Raw genomic sequence first — 15,165 nt, forward strand, 5'->3', positions numbered from 1 at the left:
AGGCCTCTGAATTTGTTTTTATGATGTCACTTCTCTCCATCCCTGGCCTCTGCCCACTTTACTCAAGGTAAAGTGGTAAATTGGGGGAACGCTGTGCTATGCCAAACTTTTAAATACCTGTTTGTTTTTTTAAATATCAGCTCTAATTGGATTAGACTTGTTTTTCCCCTCTCAATTCCCAGAGACTAAAGAGTAGGTATCCAAATAAACCAGCACATAAATAATGCAACTTACTATGTTAATATGAAATACAGTGACAAGTGATGGCCACTGGGGTGTAGGGAAGGAGTCAAGCTGGACAGGAGCCTCATCCCACCACTGGCAGGCCATGTGACCTTAGATCCAATCTATAAAATAGAGAAATTAAATGCAATAATGTAAACAAAAGCATTTGTGTAAAATGTGAAGATTTTACAGCTGAAAGGGCCTTGTCTGTTGCACACTAATCAATGGACACAAATCCTATCTGTGGCAATGTTTAATGATGCTCTCTAATCAAAAGCTGTCATGTCTAGTCCTCACTAAACAATGACCTATTTTTTCATATACGGGTATGTTGAAAATGCCAGGCATTATTCTAGACAGTCACTAGGGATGGAACATAGACAGACAGTCTCATGTGGTGTTTATGACCAAGTAAGGAATGGCACGGAATAAACAACTAACTACAGTCATGACAGACTGTAATAAGTAGCAGAAAATTAAAAGAACAGAACAGCGGGAGAGAGAATGAATGGAGTTAGGGAAAGCCTCTCCAAGGATCTGATGTTTGAACAGAGATCTTGGGGTGAAAAGGAGCACATCCTGTGATGAGCCAAAAGAAGAGCATTCCAGGCAGATGGAATAGCCATGCAAAGCCCCTGGGGCAGCAAAGAGCTCCAAAGAACAGGAAGGAGGCACATGAAGCTCAATGTGAGCAGGAGAGACTGTGTGGAGTCTTATACCATGTTCAAGTCTTGATTTTACTCTAAGTGTGATTTTACTCTAAAAGTACTTGGAAGTTTTGAATAATAGAGTGACTTGATCTAAGTTTTAACACTTACTCTGGCTTCCAAGTGGAGAACAAACTGTAAGAGGACAAGAGTGATGGTAGGAGACCAGCTTGGAGGCTTCTGCAGCAGTCCCCATAGGAAATGCTGGTGGCTTGGACCAGGCAGTGGCAAGAGATGGGGAGAGGTGAGTGCCTAAAAGGAACTGGAGCAGAGCAAACAGGACTGCTGTTGGGTTGGATGTGGGTTTGAGGGAAAGAGGGCCCATCCTTGGTTTGGCAGCATCTCTCCCAATACCCCAGCTCCAGGAGTGTGACTATCAGAGAGTTTAGGCATCCTGGATGCTGGAATCTGCAACCACACTCAGGGCCTCATTCTGGGCATTCCAGACAGTGGGACTGTACCCAGACTCACTTAGGAGATGAATTACAGGGCCAGGAAGGTGATTGAGAAATATACTCTGTCATGCATGACCTAAGATGAAACACCTTAAAAAAAAAAGATGGGGAAATGCCTTGCTTAAATACAACTTCATAGTTGTTGAAATAACCTTTGAAAAATGGGCATTTTAGTTTTTCTTCAATGATCTCATTTTTGTCCAGCCTTTCCTCCTCCTCTTAGAACTGAGGCTGAGGGATGAGGGAAGCCTAGGGCACAGACCCTGAGAGAAGGAGACAGGGAAGACACAGTGAAGGAGGGGAGAGCAGAAGGAAGGTGGGATGGAGACTTACTAGGCTCCTCGGCCCTGGGAAATGCAGAGGTGCCTGGGTCATTCGTCTCACTGGCTTTGCCTTTGTGTCTGTGTCTAGGAGTGACTGTGCAAGCCCTTTCCACGGTTCCCGTCATGTTTAGCTACTGGGTGAGTGTGAAATCTCAATCCATCTCTTTGGTGAGCAAAGGCTCACATCCATTCCCTAGCAAGTAGACAAATGTCTCAAGTCTTGACATTGCCCACCCAGCTCTCCTTTAGAGATCAGCAGGGCCCCTCACACTTGCACTACTCTCTCCCAGGCCTGTCTTCCTAGTAATGACCTTGCTCTAGAACTCCAGTGTCCAGTATGGTAGCCAATAGCTGCATGTTTCTTTGTAACTTGAATTTTATTTCCACTGGACAGCACAGTTGTAGACTCAATCTTAATCTCCATCAGAACAACCTATTGACTCATTCCTGCCAAGCGAGGCTCAGTAACCGACAAGCCAGTTTATTCTAAAGTGATAAAGATTTTAAGGTGATAGGAGTGATGATGATGGCCTAATATGTTGCCTCTCCCATGGAAATACACACAATTCAAAACAGGATTCCTTGAGTTGGATGTCTTTCCCCAAGTGATTAAATCTTGAGTGCTAAAAGTTTCAGGCATGATGGTAAGCCTGCAAAAGAACACTTTTGTAAGTAGTTGGAGGTACACTAAGTAACCGCTCAACTAAATAAATATTCAATCACATGGCGATTTAAGGAGCATTGGAAATACCACCTATTCTCAACTCCTACACCTATGCTCATATTTCATATGAGCTCACATATGCTCATAATTTCAGTATTAGTGATTCAATAGTTACCTGTTCCTATGATGAAATTCACCGCTTAAAATAAAAATACCCTAAGACCTAAAGATACCTGAATTTACCTGATTGCGAGCTATTCTAACTGGACAACTGGCATTGGTGGAGAGTACCAAATTCTTAGCAGTGGGGTGGGATCATGTTGAAAAGACAGAAAGGAAGGAAGGAGAGTTAGAACAGAAAGCAAACTGTCTGCATCAGCATCTTGCTAATAAGGTAACTCTTTGAGTGTCACAGCTAACAGGAAGGACAAGGAGAAAGACAGGGACAGGAGAGGTCATGAGCAGCCTGACATCCCCAAGGAGATGTGACAAGAGGTGCCCTGGTATCTGGCTCAGTTCCTGGTGTGGGTAGGGGGGAGCCCTGCAGGCTCCTATCTGGGTTGGTGGATGGTCTGCCCTCATTCTATGTCCAGTGTAGGATTCCAGGCCCTGATTACATCAGTTTTCTAATTAATCAGCAATGTGCTAGCAGTTTTCTTTACCTTGGTAATGACTGGCTTCTGGGTCTTCTGTGGCCAAGTGCCTATCTCAAACTGTGCTTCAGGTTTATGAGGTGTAAAGCCACTGGGCGACAAATGACTGAACCTAGAGGAGGTGCTGAGCAGAGTAAATATCCAAAGTAGGTTTTGAACCATGTGCTTTCCCTCGCCTGTCTCCACCAGGCCAAACCTCAGGACACTTTAGACCTGTGCCAGCTTCTGAACAACGACCTAGCTGCCACCATTGCGAGCCACCCCAGGAGGTTTGTGGGTCTGGGGACGCTGCCCATGCAGGCCCCTGAGCTGGCGGTTAAGGAGATGGAGCGCTGTGTGAAGAAGTTGGGCTTTCCCGGGGTTCAGATCGGCTCCCACATCAACGAGTGGGACCTGAATGCACCGGAACTCTTCCCAGTGTACGCGGTGAGTATGAGGTGCCACAACGTGGAGCGGGTACTGTGTTGGGTGTCCCTGGGTTGGAGAAATGCCTGATAACATGCTGGATGCAGGGGGAATGTGGAAAGAGCTCCCCCACAGGAAGGGCCATCCTACTAGAAAAGGGACAAGTGAAAATGCTTCCCAGGTCAGCCCTAAGTTAACTCAGTGAAATCTCTCTTCTTTTGAGCCCTCTTGCTCTCCTTTTAAAGTTTAATTTGGAATAAAATAGATAACCAACAAGGACCTACTATAAAGCACAGGGACCTCTGCTCAATATTCTGTAATAACCTAAATGGGGAAAGAATTTGAAAAAGAATAGATACATGTATATGTGTAAACAAGTCACTTTGCTATACACTTGAAACACAACATGTTAATCAACTGTGTTCCAATATAAAATAAAATTTTTTTAACTTTAAATAAAGAGGTTTCATTTGGAAGCCAAATTATTACCCATATCACAGCCACTGTGCAAAAGGATCAGGTTAATGACAAGTCCCAAAGTATTTACTTTTGCTTTGGAAAAAAATTCTTACCATTTTTCAAAATTATGAAGTAATCCAATTGTGGAAAATATAGAAAAGCATAAGGAGAAAAATAACTGTACATAAAATTTAAAAAAGCAACAAGGATTTACTGTATAACACAGGGAATTAAACCCAATACCTTGTAATAACACATAATGGAATATAATCTGCAAAAAAAAGAAAAACAAATCACTATGCTGTACATCTGAAACTAACACAACATTATGAATCGACTATATTTTAAATAAATAGGAAAACAAAAATAACCCATAATTCTGCCACCCAAAGATGATTAACCATGGTTAATAGTACATTCATCTTTTTATATGCATACATCTGCATATTTTATATTTTAATGGAATTGGAATTCTATTATACATTTGATTTTATATTCTAATTGAGAATTTCTAACCTAAGTGAAAATTCTCTCAGTGCGTGACTTAAAATAACTGCATAGTATTGCAATATGTCTTGTTTTATTTAACCGACTCTCAATTAAGATACTTTTTAAACCATATATTTTTTTTAATGTAGTATAATAAAAATATGCAACAAAAATATACCATCACAATGTTAACATTTGACGATACTAGATAGTAAGCGTATAGCTGTTCATTGTACTATTGTTTATAACTTTCTATATTTGAAACACTGCATAATAAAATATATCTTCAAAAATGCAGTGCCAGCAATTTCTGAAATATCCAGCAGAAGAGTCCACAATCCCACGGTCCTCTCTACTTTGGGAGGTTCTTTCTGTATCTAAACCTGCTTTCCTTAATTTCAGAATTCAAGATGCTTAATTCTTTATTCAATTGCATTTTTAAAAAATTTCTTACTTCCCTCCTGGAATTATAATAGTATCATTTTTGGTTATTTTCATGTAAAAGCAAAATCTTCAGTAATGAATTAAGTAGATGTTGGTGGACCCATCAGGTACTATAATCACTGATCATTTATTTCATTTATTATTTATTGAGCTCTGACTGCATGCAGGATGTTTTCCATGTCTGTGTCTATGGACACTGCCCACCAGTTGGGGGACTGCCTGTTAAACTGCCTCCCAATAACCTGAAAGATTTAATGTTCCTCTAAATATTGAACTCCCAGAAGATTATTGGCTGCAGTGGCTGAACTGATCCAGTGACTGTTTTCTAGAAACTTTAATGAGCTCTGAAAAGAGGATTTATTTATTTGCGTATAAAATTGTTTCAGCACAAGTGTGAGCAAGCCTTCAGCTATAAGTCATTTTATTATTCATTGGACTTGGCTTTATGAATTACTAAGGTGCTCAGAAAGCAACAGCAGCCAGTTGGGGTCCAAATAGATATTTTCATTTATGTGATCAGTTCAATTAATCATTCTAACTAGGCTCTTTTGGGGTCTGCCAGTCTCTGTGGGGATTCAAGAAAGCATCCTGGCCCCATTTGACTTGTGATGTCCTGGGGCTGACAGCACATTTGTTTGGTTAGCAAGACTTGCCAGCCTTACCACTAACTTGCTGAAACGAATGAGAGGAGTTTCTGTGAGCCAAACAAATGACAGGAGTTTCTGTCATTGCAAGGTCAGCCAGAGCTCCAGAGCACCTGATTGTCCCCCTAATCTCCTAGACCTTTGTTCTCATGTGAACCCAACCACATGTTCAGATCAGTTTTTAAGTATAAAGATGACTTTGTTGTATGAGGCAGAGTGGTAGTGGCAAACTGCCTACCATTTATTAGCCAGAAGACCTCAATTACTTACTTAGCCTCTAACTGCCTTAGTTTCTGTGTATGTAAAATGGGAATAATAAAAAGTACTCATCTCCTGAAGGATTAAACTAGTTAACAACTGTGAAATTGCTATATACATAATACATACATATATGCATGTGTGCTAAGTCAAGTCAGTCATGTCCGACTCTATGCAACCCTATCGACTATAGCCCACTGGGCTGCTCTGTCCATGGGATTCTCCAGGCAAGAATACTGGAGTGGGCAGCCATTCCCTTCTCCAGGGGATACTCCCAACCCAGAGATCAAACCCGCATCTCTTACGACTCCTGCCTTGGTGGGTTCTTTACCACTAACGCCACCTGGAAGCCCATATATATTATATATATAAAATATACCTATATATGTATATAACAGCTTTGGCACACGGTCAGTCAGTCAGTTCAGTCCCTCAGTCGTGTCCAACTCTTTGCGGCCCAATGAACTGCAGCACGCCAGGCCTCCCTGTCTATCACCAACTCCCAGAGTCCACCCAAATCCATGTTCATCGAGTCAGTGATGCCATCCAACCATCTCATCCCCTGTCATCCCCTTCTCCTCCTGCCCTCAATCTTGCCCAGCATCAGGGTCTTTTCCAATGAGTCAGCTCTTCGCATCAGGTGGTCAAAGTATTGAAGTTTCACCTTCAAAATCAGTCCTTCCAATGAACACCCAGGACTGATCTCCTTTAGGATGGACTGGTTGGATCTCCTTGCAGTCCAAGGAACTCTCAAGAGTCTCCTCCTACACCACAGTTCAAAAGCATCAATTTTTCAGCGCTCAGCTTTCTTTATAATCCAACTCTCACATCCATACATGATCACTGGAGAAACCATAGCCTTGACTAGATGGACCTTTGTAGACAAAGTAATGTCTCTGCTTTTTAATATGCTGTCTAGGTTGGTCATAACTTTCCTTCCAAGGAGTAAGCATCTTTTAATTTCATGACTGCAATCACAATCTGCAGTGATTTTGGAGCCCAGAAAAATAAAGTCAGCCACTGTTTCTGCTGTTTCCCCATCTATTTGCCATGAAGTGATGGGACCAGATGCCATGATCTTATGATTCTGCATCTGAATTCAAATTTCAAACCTGAATTCAGTTTTCTGAATGTTGAGCTTTAAGCCAACTTTTTCACTCTCCTCTTTCACTTTCATCAAGAGGCTCTTTAGTTCTTCTTCACTTTCTGCCATAAGGGTGGTATCATCTGCATATCTGAGGTTATTGATATTTCTCCCAGCAATCTTGATTCCAGCTTGTGCCTCATCCAACCCAGCATTTCTCATGATGTACTCTGCATATAAGTTAAATAAGCAGGGTGACAATATACAGGCTTGACATACTCCTTTTCCTGTTTGGAACCAGTCTGTTATTCCATGTCCAGTTCTAACTGTTGCTTCCTGACCTGCATACAGATTTCTCAACAGGTGGTCTGGTATTCCCATCTCTTTCAGAATTTTCCACAGTTTATTGTGATCCTTTTGGCATATAGTAAGTGCTGAATAAATTTAGAGTTATCATAATTTTGAGGGTGTAAGTGACTTATTTTTATGTTCTTTACAATGTCTCATATGCCAAAGGTGATCAAAAATATTTGTTAATTTTAACTGAATAGAAATGAACCATCACAGTTACAGAGAATGAAGTTTTATCCTCATGAAGAGTGAAATCCCACCAAGATACCATAATGATGTGCATTTATCAAGCACAAACCATCCCAAGAAGTTGATACTCTCCAGCCTGCATCCACTAGTAGAAACCAACTAGCTCCTCTCCCTTCAAAAGACTTATATCTCTTCCACTCCCCAGACCCTGTTGAATTAGAAGTCCTTTCTTCAATCTACACTTTGCCTGCCACTTTCAGAATCACCTGTTGTCCCAGGACTATTTCTCCATTTTGAAAATGCTCATGCACACAAGTCACATTGCATCAGCCTGGTTGGCCCAAATGTTTATATGTAGACGTAGGATGAATCATCCCAGCACCTTAATATATTTGGAAAAGAAATGCTCTAAGGAAATTTGTTTTGAACCGTGGCAAGCCACTAATATTAAAAACATGTTGAAAGGACTTTTTCTAATTAAACATTGTGTGAAATAAAGGCCATGCCCTCCAGATGGTATTTCCAGTTCCCAAAAGGTCCTGGAGCAGTTTTGCTCATGACGTTCTTTTCAGTACCTGCTTTGCTGCAGCACTGAGAGCACTTCCCTTTCTCAAGTCGTCTCGCTCACAGCAGCTCAGTTGTGGCCCTGAGGCTTTGTGGGTGCCTGTAGATCCCAGAAATTCCCAGCTAATGTCAGACTCGGAGAGGCCAGATGATATAGGTCAGGCCAACTTGCTTCAGGACAGTCATGAGCCCCTGACTCCCAGCCCATCACTTCCTCACTTTCCACATCATTGAGTTTCCAGGAGGGGCGGAGGAGGGAACACTCCAACTATGACTCCAATGATACAATCTGAGCAATCCTTCTGACGAAGTGGACCAAATAGGAAGCAGCGGGTGAAATTTCCTTGGCATTTGAGGTGTGAGACCAATCCTTGAGTGTTTTGCCAACGCTCTTTTTTAATTCTAACCAACACCCTTGTTAATTTTAAGTGTTCTTTTTAGTTAGTTTTTCAATGATTCTGTTATATAGATCAGAAAAAACTTCAAAAATAATTTACTTATTCAGATCAATATAGAACCAGAGAAAAGCAATACCCTAAAATAGTGCCCTATATTTGCTGGCTCATCCCAATAACCTCCTCACTCTCTAATTGCTTCTTTGAAGGAGGCTGAAAGGCTGAACTGTTCCCTGTTTGTGCACCCCTGGGACATGCAGATGGACGGACGGATGGCCAAATACTGGTTCCCTTGGCTCATAGGTTCGTGTCAGCTTGTGATCTGGAAAAGAGAGTCAAGCCCTTGGTGTTTTCCAATTATCTATGGATACTATTATGTCAAAGAGAGAAAATATGAATAATTGACAGGATTGTGAGTTGAGTTCTTACTCCTGTATGTATTATCTCATTTAATTTTTTTTTAATTGAAGTACAGTTGATTTATAATGCTCCAAGTGCACAACAGAGTGATTTAGTTAGGTTACTTCACTTAATTTTAATCGTATTCACACAAAACTTTATGAGGTTGATATTATAATAGCCTTTTTTTTTGGCCATGCCACATAGCTTGAGGGATCTTAGTTCCCCAACCAGGTATCAAACTCATGCTCCCTGTGGTTGAAACTCAGGATCCTAACCACTGAAGAGCCAGGGAATTCCCTAAAATATCTATTTTAAAGATGAAGAAACTGAGTCTCGAAGTGGTTAGGTAAGCTGTGCCAGTCACATAGTTAAAACGCGAGAAAGCAAATCTGTCTGACTCCAAAGCTACCTCACTACACAGATTCCCAAAAAGTCTCTGAAAAAAAAGCAGCCATGCCTATCTAACAAATTTTTTAGAAGCCAGTGATATCATCAGTCTTTACAAATGAGAACCCTGGAACTGTGAGTAGAAGGTCAACTTCCCCTATCGAAGGACCAGGTTTTCATGTTCCCTGTTACCTACTCTCCCCCACCTGCACTGTTCACCCATGGTTCCACCTGAGGATAAGAGGAGAGACCTCTACTAGGAAAAAGAGGCGAGATCTCTACTGGGCCTACCAGACTCAGAATAAGAGTTGGTCTGGATTCTCTTTCTGCCCTCACATTTTATGCCCCTGTTATTGCTTTTGGAGACCAATAAATTTAGTAAGGCAGCTTCCTCCCCATCCCCCACCATATTCTTGAGCAGCAGTTAGAAGAGATAACCTAAGAAGCCCTAACGCTCTGCAGCTTCAAAGAAAATCTCTTCCCAATTCACACAACACACTTTGACAAGTCCCACAAACATACTTGTATTGCAGCTTCCCACAGGAAAAACAAAGGAGAGCATTTACACAGAGGATCATCTCATAACTTATTTTGCAACACAAATACATATTGATCCTTTCCAGCATGCCAGGCCCTGTACCTGGCTCTAAGGATATACCAGGCATGGACAAAACCTCTGCCCTTCTGAAGCCGGAGGTGACAAACAAGTCCACAGATCACAAACAAGCAGACTACTTTCAGTATTTTATTCTGGATGTAAAGGCAGTTTTTAACAGATTGGAGAATTCCCAGCAGGGGAAGGTCATGATCCAATTTACATTATAAATATTCCACTTTGTCTCCTATATGGACAATGTATGTGGGGTTACTGTCCACGTGTGATGCTACTGGAAACTCTGCCCAAAAACCACTCCCAGAGAGAGATGAATACATCATGCTTCCAGAATTCTCAAGAGGCTAAGGATTGAGGGAGCCAGAGGCCTCTCTGTCCATGAAACAGTGACAGGCCTAAGGCAGGATGAACAACCAGTAAAGCCCCATTCAGCAGCCAGAGAGTCAGCTTCCTCAGAAGGCCCAGGGCTCAGTCAAGGAGCCCCCAGAGAGTTCTTTTTTTTTTTTTTTTAACATGAAACATGCTCTTTACTAATGATCCCATAGACTGTAGCCTACCAGGCTCCTCCGTCCATGGGATTTTCTAAGCAAGAACACTGGAGTGGGTTGCCATTTACTTCTCCACCCCAGAGAGTTCTTAACCACAGACTGAAAAAACAGTCATCTGGAAATACTGCCCAGATTGACTCCATGGAAGTGAAAGCATCAGGTGTGGACCAGCCACCTCTTCTAGAAGCACAAAGCACTTGAAATCATTCATTTTAATCCAGTTACTTTCAACTTCAGCTCTAAGGGGGGCAAAGATTTGACAGGAATATTAATATTAGTTGATACTTTCTCAGCACTCACTAACTGGCAAGAACTAACCATTATGATCCCCATTTTACAGATGAGGAAAACTGAAACACAGGGAGGCAACTCATATTTGTTGAGCACCTATAATGTGAAGTTCTGGCCAAGAACTTTCCCAATATCATTTTTGCAAGGCCTTGCATAGCCTTGTAAGATGGGCAGCAGTGTCACCCTTTCACAGGTGAAGAAGCCAAGACTCGAGGACATTATATCAGTTTCAAAGGCCAAGAAGCAAAAAAAAGTGAAAGAAGAATGGTTCAGCCTAGATTCACTGTACTCTACTTGATCCACTGAATCCAAAATGGAAGCTGGAAGAATCAGGACAAAAGCCAGGTCCTCCCGCTCCTTGACTGCTCTAGCCATTAGACGACTTTACTTGCAAGTGGCAAATAGGGAGTGTCCCATGATTTCCGCTTGCCAAAGTCATGGCCTGCATAAAACCAAGCATGCTGGGGCACAGGGAAACTGTGTTTCTCAGCACTGACAGTTACAGTAAGGTGCTATTCCCCTGCCATTAGCATCACTGAACTTCTTGTTTGTGGTGACAATCCCTATACATCATGACTGTTTCCTCTTCCAGGAATGCCAGCTGAGACCACTGCAGCCATCTGTTCCATGATCATGGGTGGAGTGTTTGAGAAGTTTCCTAAACTGAAAGTATGCTTTGCACATGGAGGTAAGACCCTATCTGTACTGGTCTGCTTGGGCTGCCAGAAAAAAACACGACCACAGTCTGGGCAGCTTAAACCACAGAAATGTGTTTTCTCAGAGTTCTGGATCCAGGATCAAGGTGCCAGCAGGGTTGGTTTTTGGTGAGACTCTTTTCCTGGATTACAGAAGGGTGCCTTACTATGTCCTTACCTGTCCTTTTCTGTGTGTGTTCACAGGAAGAGAGAGAGTTTAGGTGTGTCTTCCTCTTCTTATGAGGACCAGTCCAAGCTTATGACCTCATTTAACCTTAATTATCTCTGTAAAGGCCTTATCCATAGATACAGTCACATTGGGGATCAGGGACACAGTTATGGAGGGATACAATTTGGTCCTTCTAGTCACTGTTCTAGATATAAAATATGTGCTGTTTCAAGGACCAAATTCCACTCTTGCAGACAAGTTTGGTTTGGCTGGCACAGCTTACTTGATTTTGCTTTTATTTTTATTTAAATGTCTCTTGTTAGACCATAATCTCTCCAGTTTGCAGTAGTTTCTACCATTCACTATTGTTTAGAAATAGGCCTGTTTCATTCCTCTACATTTCCTGTTTGGTCCCTATAGGTAAATGAGTTTGGAACTCTTGGTTACATACACACGATATCCAACTGTACATACTGTTCTCTAATCTGCTTTTCCTTCTCATCAGCATAGAGACATCTTTCAATGTCAGTGAGTACAGACCATCATCATTTTTGATAGTTGTATGTACAACAATATGTTTTATGGATATGCCATCATTATTTAAATATTTCCCAACTGATAGGCTGCTTCTGTATTTTTATATCATAAGACACTTCATTTTGAAAATCTTGACCACATATCTTTACACACTTGACCATATATCTTCTCTCCCTAGGATGCATTCCTTAAATCTGAATTTCTAGATGAGTTAACTTCATTCTATATTCTGGCTCCTTTATTCTGGGTCATCTCTCAGCAATTGGAACCCAGTAGGTCCTCTGTAAACGTAGTTAACTAGCTGGGCTATAGGAACTTCTCCTTGCACACAGCATGAGGATTGAAAAGAATCCTTTTCAAGTCACACTAGCCCCTCAGGAATGCGTTTTACTTGCAGGTGGCTCCTTCCCCTTCACAGTTGGAAGAATCTCTCATGGATTCAGCATGCGTCCTGATCTGTGTGCACAGGACAATCCAACCAACCCAAAGAAATACCTTGGTTCCTTTTATACAGACTCCTTGGTTCATGATCCTCTGGCCCTCAAGATGTTAACAGATGTCATAGGAAAGGTAAGCCAGAACTGTTATTCAAATAACTTATGGGGAGTGGAGTGCAGGATCAGCAACCAGTTACCTGGTCTCTCTCCATAAAAGGGGTATGGGGAAGAAGCATTAGAAGAAAAAAGAGGTACACTGAACTATGGAATTAGGTTTGCTCACATGGGGTATCCTATCTAGAATCTCCTTCAACACAGACCATGTGTCACCAGGAAACCATTATGGATGTGTGCCAGGGAAATCTCAGATAACCCACATGGCTGGTAGCTCCCCAGATAAGTTCCCCTTCCTACGGTCACCTGTGTAGTGATCATAAGGAAGTGACACATCATGATGAGGTAAGCAGGAAAAAGCCACCAGTTTTGAGGTCAAATCCACCTGAATTAAAATCCTGGCTCCACTTCTTATGAATTAGGTAGAGTGTGACTCTGTCAAGTGGTGCTGGCAGTAAAGAATCCTCATGCTAATTCAGGAAACATAAGAGATGTGGGTTCAGTCTCTGGGTTGGGAAGATACCCAGAAGGTGGGCATGGCAACCCACTCCAATATTCTTGCCTGGAGAATCCCATGGAGAGAGGGATCTGGCAGGCTACAGTCCATGGGGTCACAGAGAGTTAGACATGATTGAAGCGACTTAGCATTCATGCACAGGACTCTAACTGTCCTCATCCACTAAATGAAGGGAACTGGAACATTAAAGGGAGGGGATGGCACTGGTCAGGGAGGCAAGGGAAGATGATGAAGGGTCTTAGGCACTATTTGAAAGGTTTCACTGGCCTTTGTTTTGAAAACAATTCTCTCGTTTGGCCAAAAAGATCAACTCGGTAGTGCTTTACATCTCACAAGAGAAAGTCCTTCCTCTGTTGTGGTCTGCTAGCAGCTCTCCTGTAATGTCTTTTATGTATTTGAAGACTGGCAATGTGGTACTTGGATTGAGAGTAGATTCCGAGGCATTTACAATCTTGTTTAGCAGAGAAAGAGGTACACTATTTGAAAGTTGCAAGTAGTGTTCTACCTCCAGAATGGAAACTACATCTCACTTTAAAGCTGACTGTTTCTCTGGCTTGAGAAGCTCACTAGAATAAAAATGCTGAACATTTTGGTTTGGGAATAAATTATGTGACTGAGCTCTGTGTCTGGGCCTTCTGGCTTTTGTGTTGCCCCCTGCTGAAATGGAAACTTAGCTAGTTGTGACTTCTGATTATTACTGGCTTGGACAAAGGGGCTATGGGCAGGTGTATAAGTAGAAAACTACAAAAAGGAGGAACTGAAAAATACTGTGAGCTCTGAACTTCAGGCAACAGAGGACAGGGACTAGGAAAGTGATGTGGAACTGGGAAAAGGGTCATTCTCACTACCTCTCATCAAGCATAGTATCCCTGGTATTCCTGACAATGGCAACTTCAGGAAAAAACACCCTCAGCAAATATTAATACAACAACTATCTTATGAGGAATATCATTAGCACCTTTAAACAGAATTCAGGGCAATACACATTGGCCAGGAGGTCACAGCAGAAGAGGAAGAACATGGAAAATGCCTTGTGATAACCAGTGGATAGACTAGTTAGTAAGTACATCCCTTTTATGGACTCTTAGAAAAACTCAGAGGGAACTTTGCAAAATTGCAAAGGTGCATTCAAACTGTGAAGACTTGAGCCATAGTAATGTGGGCATCAAAAGCAAATGTGACCTCATTTTATGTGACTTCACAAGCTGGTGAATCTAGGACACAGAGGCAGTATATATTAATAATTTAGGATTCTCTTTAAAATATTCATGTTTCTTCATTTTAGTTATAGTCACATTAGCAAAATCTTTCAAAAACAATCCTCAAACCAGAACAGCTAAGGAAAGTCCAAGCATGACAGCCAGTCTAGAAAGAAACTGTCCAAATTAGAGCTAGAGGAGAGAGGTTAGAGCTGTGGAGCTGTGGAGGGAGGTCCAGGACAGATAAAATGGAATGGATGGATTATTTGATGTGTTTGAATTTGAAGCAATGATCACCAGGCATTCAACAGATATAGTTATGCATTAGGAACAAACAAACTGTACATATATAGAAAATACAGCAAATGAAACAAAGGAAATAACTCCAAGAAAATAAACATCCATGCAAAGACAGATAATCATTGTACACTACTTGACTCAACAGTGAACAATATTTATATTTCTAGTGTAAATATTAAGCATTAACTTAATTGAAAATTGTATTTTTACTAGGAAAATGGGGGAGAGAAGTTGGGGTAAGAAATTCTCCATGATCATAATGGGAAGTCAGTAAATACTCTCTAAAGCTAATAAATCAGAAACAATATTATAATCTTATTATCTGGATCTGTGAGGGTGATTATCAGAAGATTCATGTTAAAAGGTAAAAGAGGCTGCTTTAAGCAACAAGAGCTGAGAAAGTGGCCCCAGGGCTGTATTTTATAAGAAAGACATTAGTAATATTTGATTGTTTAACTATGTATTAAACATAGTTAAAAAAAACCTTCTCTGGTGGTTCAGACAATAAAGAATCTGCCTGCAATGCAAAAGACCCAGGTTCGATTTCTGGGTCGGGAAGTTCCCCTGGAGAAAGAAATGGCAATCTACTCCAGTATTCTTGCCTGGAAAATCCCATGGACAGGCCCGCAGGCTACAGTCCACCGGGT

The 15,165-nt window shown here is 41.5% G+C and overlaps 1 protein-coding gene across 15 annotated transcripts in view; it reads left to right on the top strand.

The window, feature by feature from the left end:
* Window positions 1-15,165, top strand: part of ACMSD (aminocarboxymuconate semialdehyde decarboxylase) — a 57,451-nt gene that overhangs the window by 17,845 nt on the left and 24,441 nt on the right. For 11 of the 15 annotated variants that reach the window (XR_010662483.1, XM_065931438.1, XM_065931430.1 and 8 more), the window contains 5 exons: window positions 1,799-1,848; window positions 3,217-3,453; window positions 8,519-8,612; window positions 11,143-11,238; window positions 12,349-12,521. Coding sequence is in view for 14 of the 15 variants with exons in the window: in XM_065931438.1 (XP_065787510.1) it covers window positions 1,799-1,848; window positions 3,217-3,453; window positions 8,519-8,612; window positions 11,143-11,238; window positions 12,349-12,521 (650 nt within the window). In the remaining variant the exon portion in view is untranslated. Of the gene's footprint in view, window positions 1-1,056; window positions 1,177-1,798; window positions 1,849-3,216; window positions 3,454-8,518; window positions 8,613-11,142; window positions 11,239-12,348; window positions 12,522-15,165 lie in introns of all 15 variants that reach the window. The other 4 variants (XM_065931442.1, XM_065931443.1, XM_065931441.1 and 1 more) reach the window with 2 other exon arrangements.

Source organism: Muntiacus reevesi, chromosome 3 (assembly GCF_963930625.1).
Source record: "Muntiacus reevesi chromosome 3, mMunRee1.1, whole genome shotgun sequence".
NCBI classification, from domain to species: domain Eukaryota; kingdom Metazoa; phylum Chordata; class Mammalia; order Artiodactyla; family Cervidae; genus Muntiacus; species Muntiacus reevesi.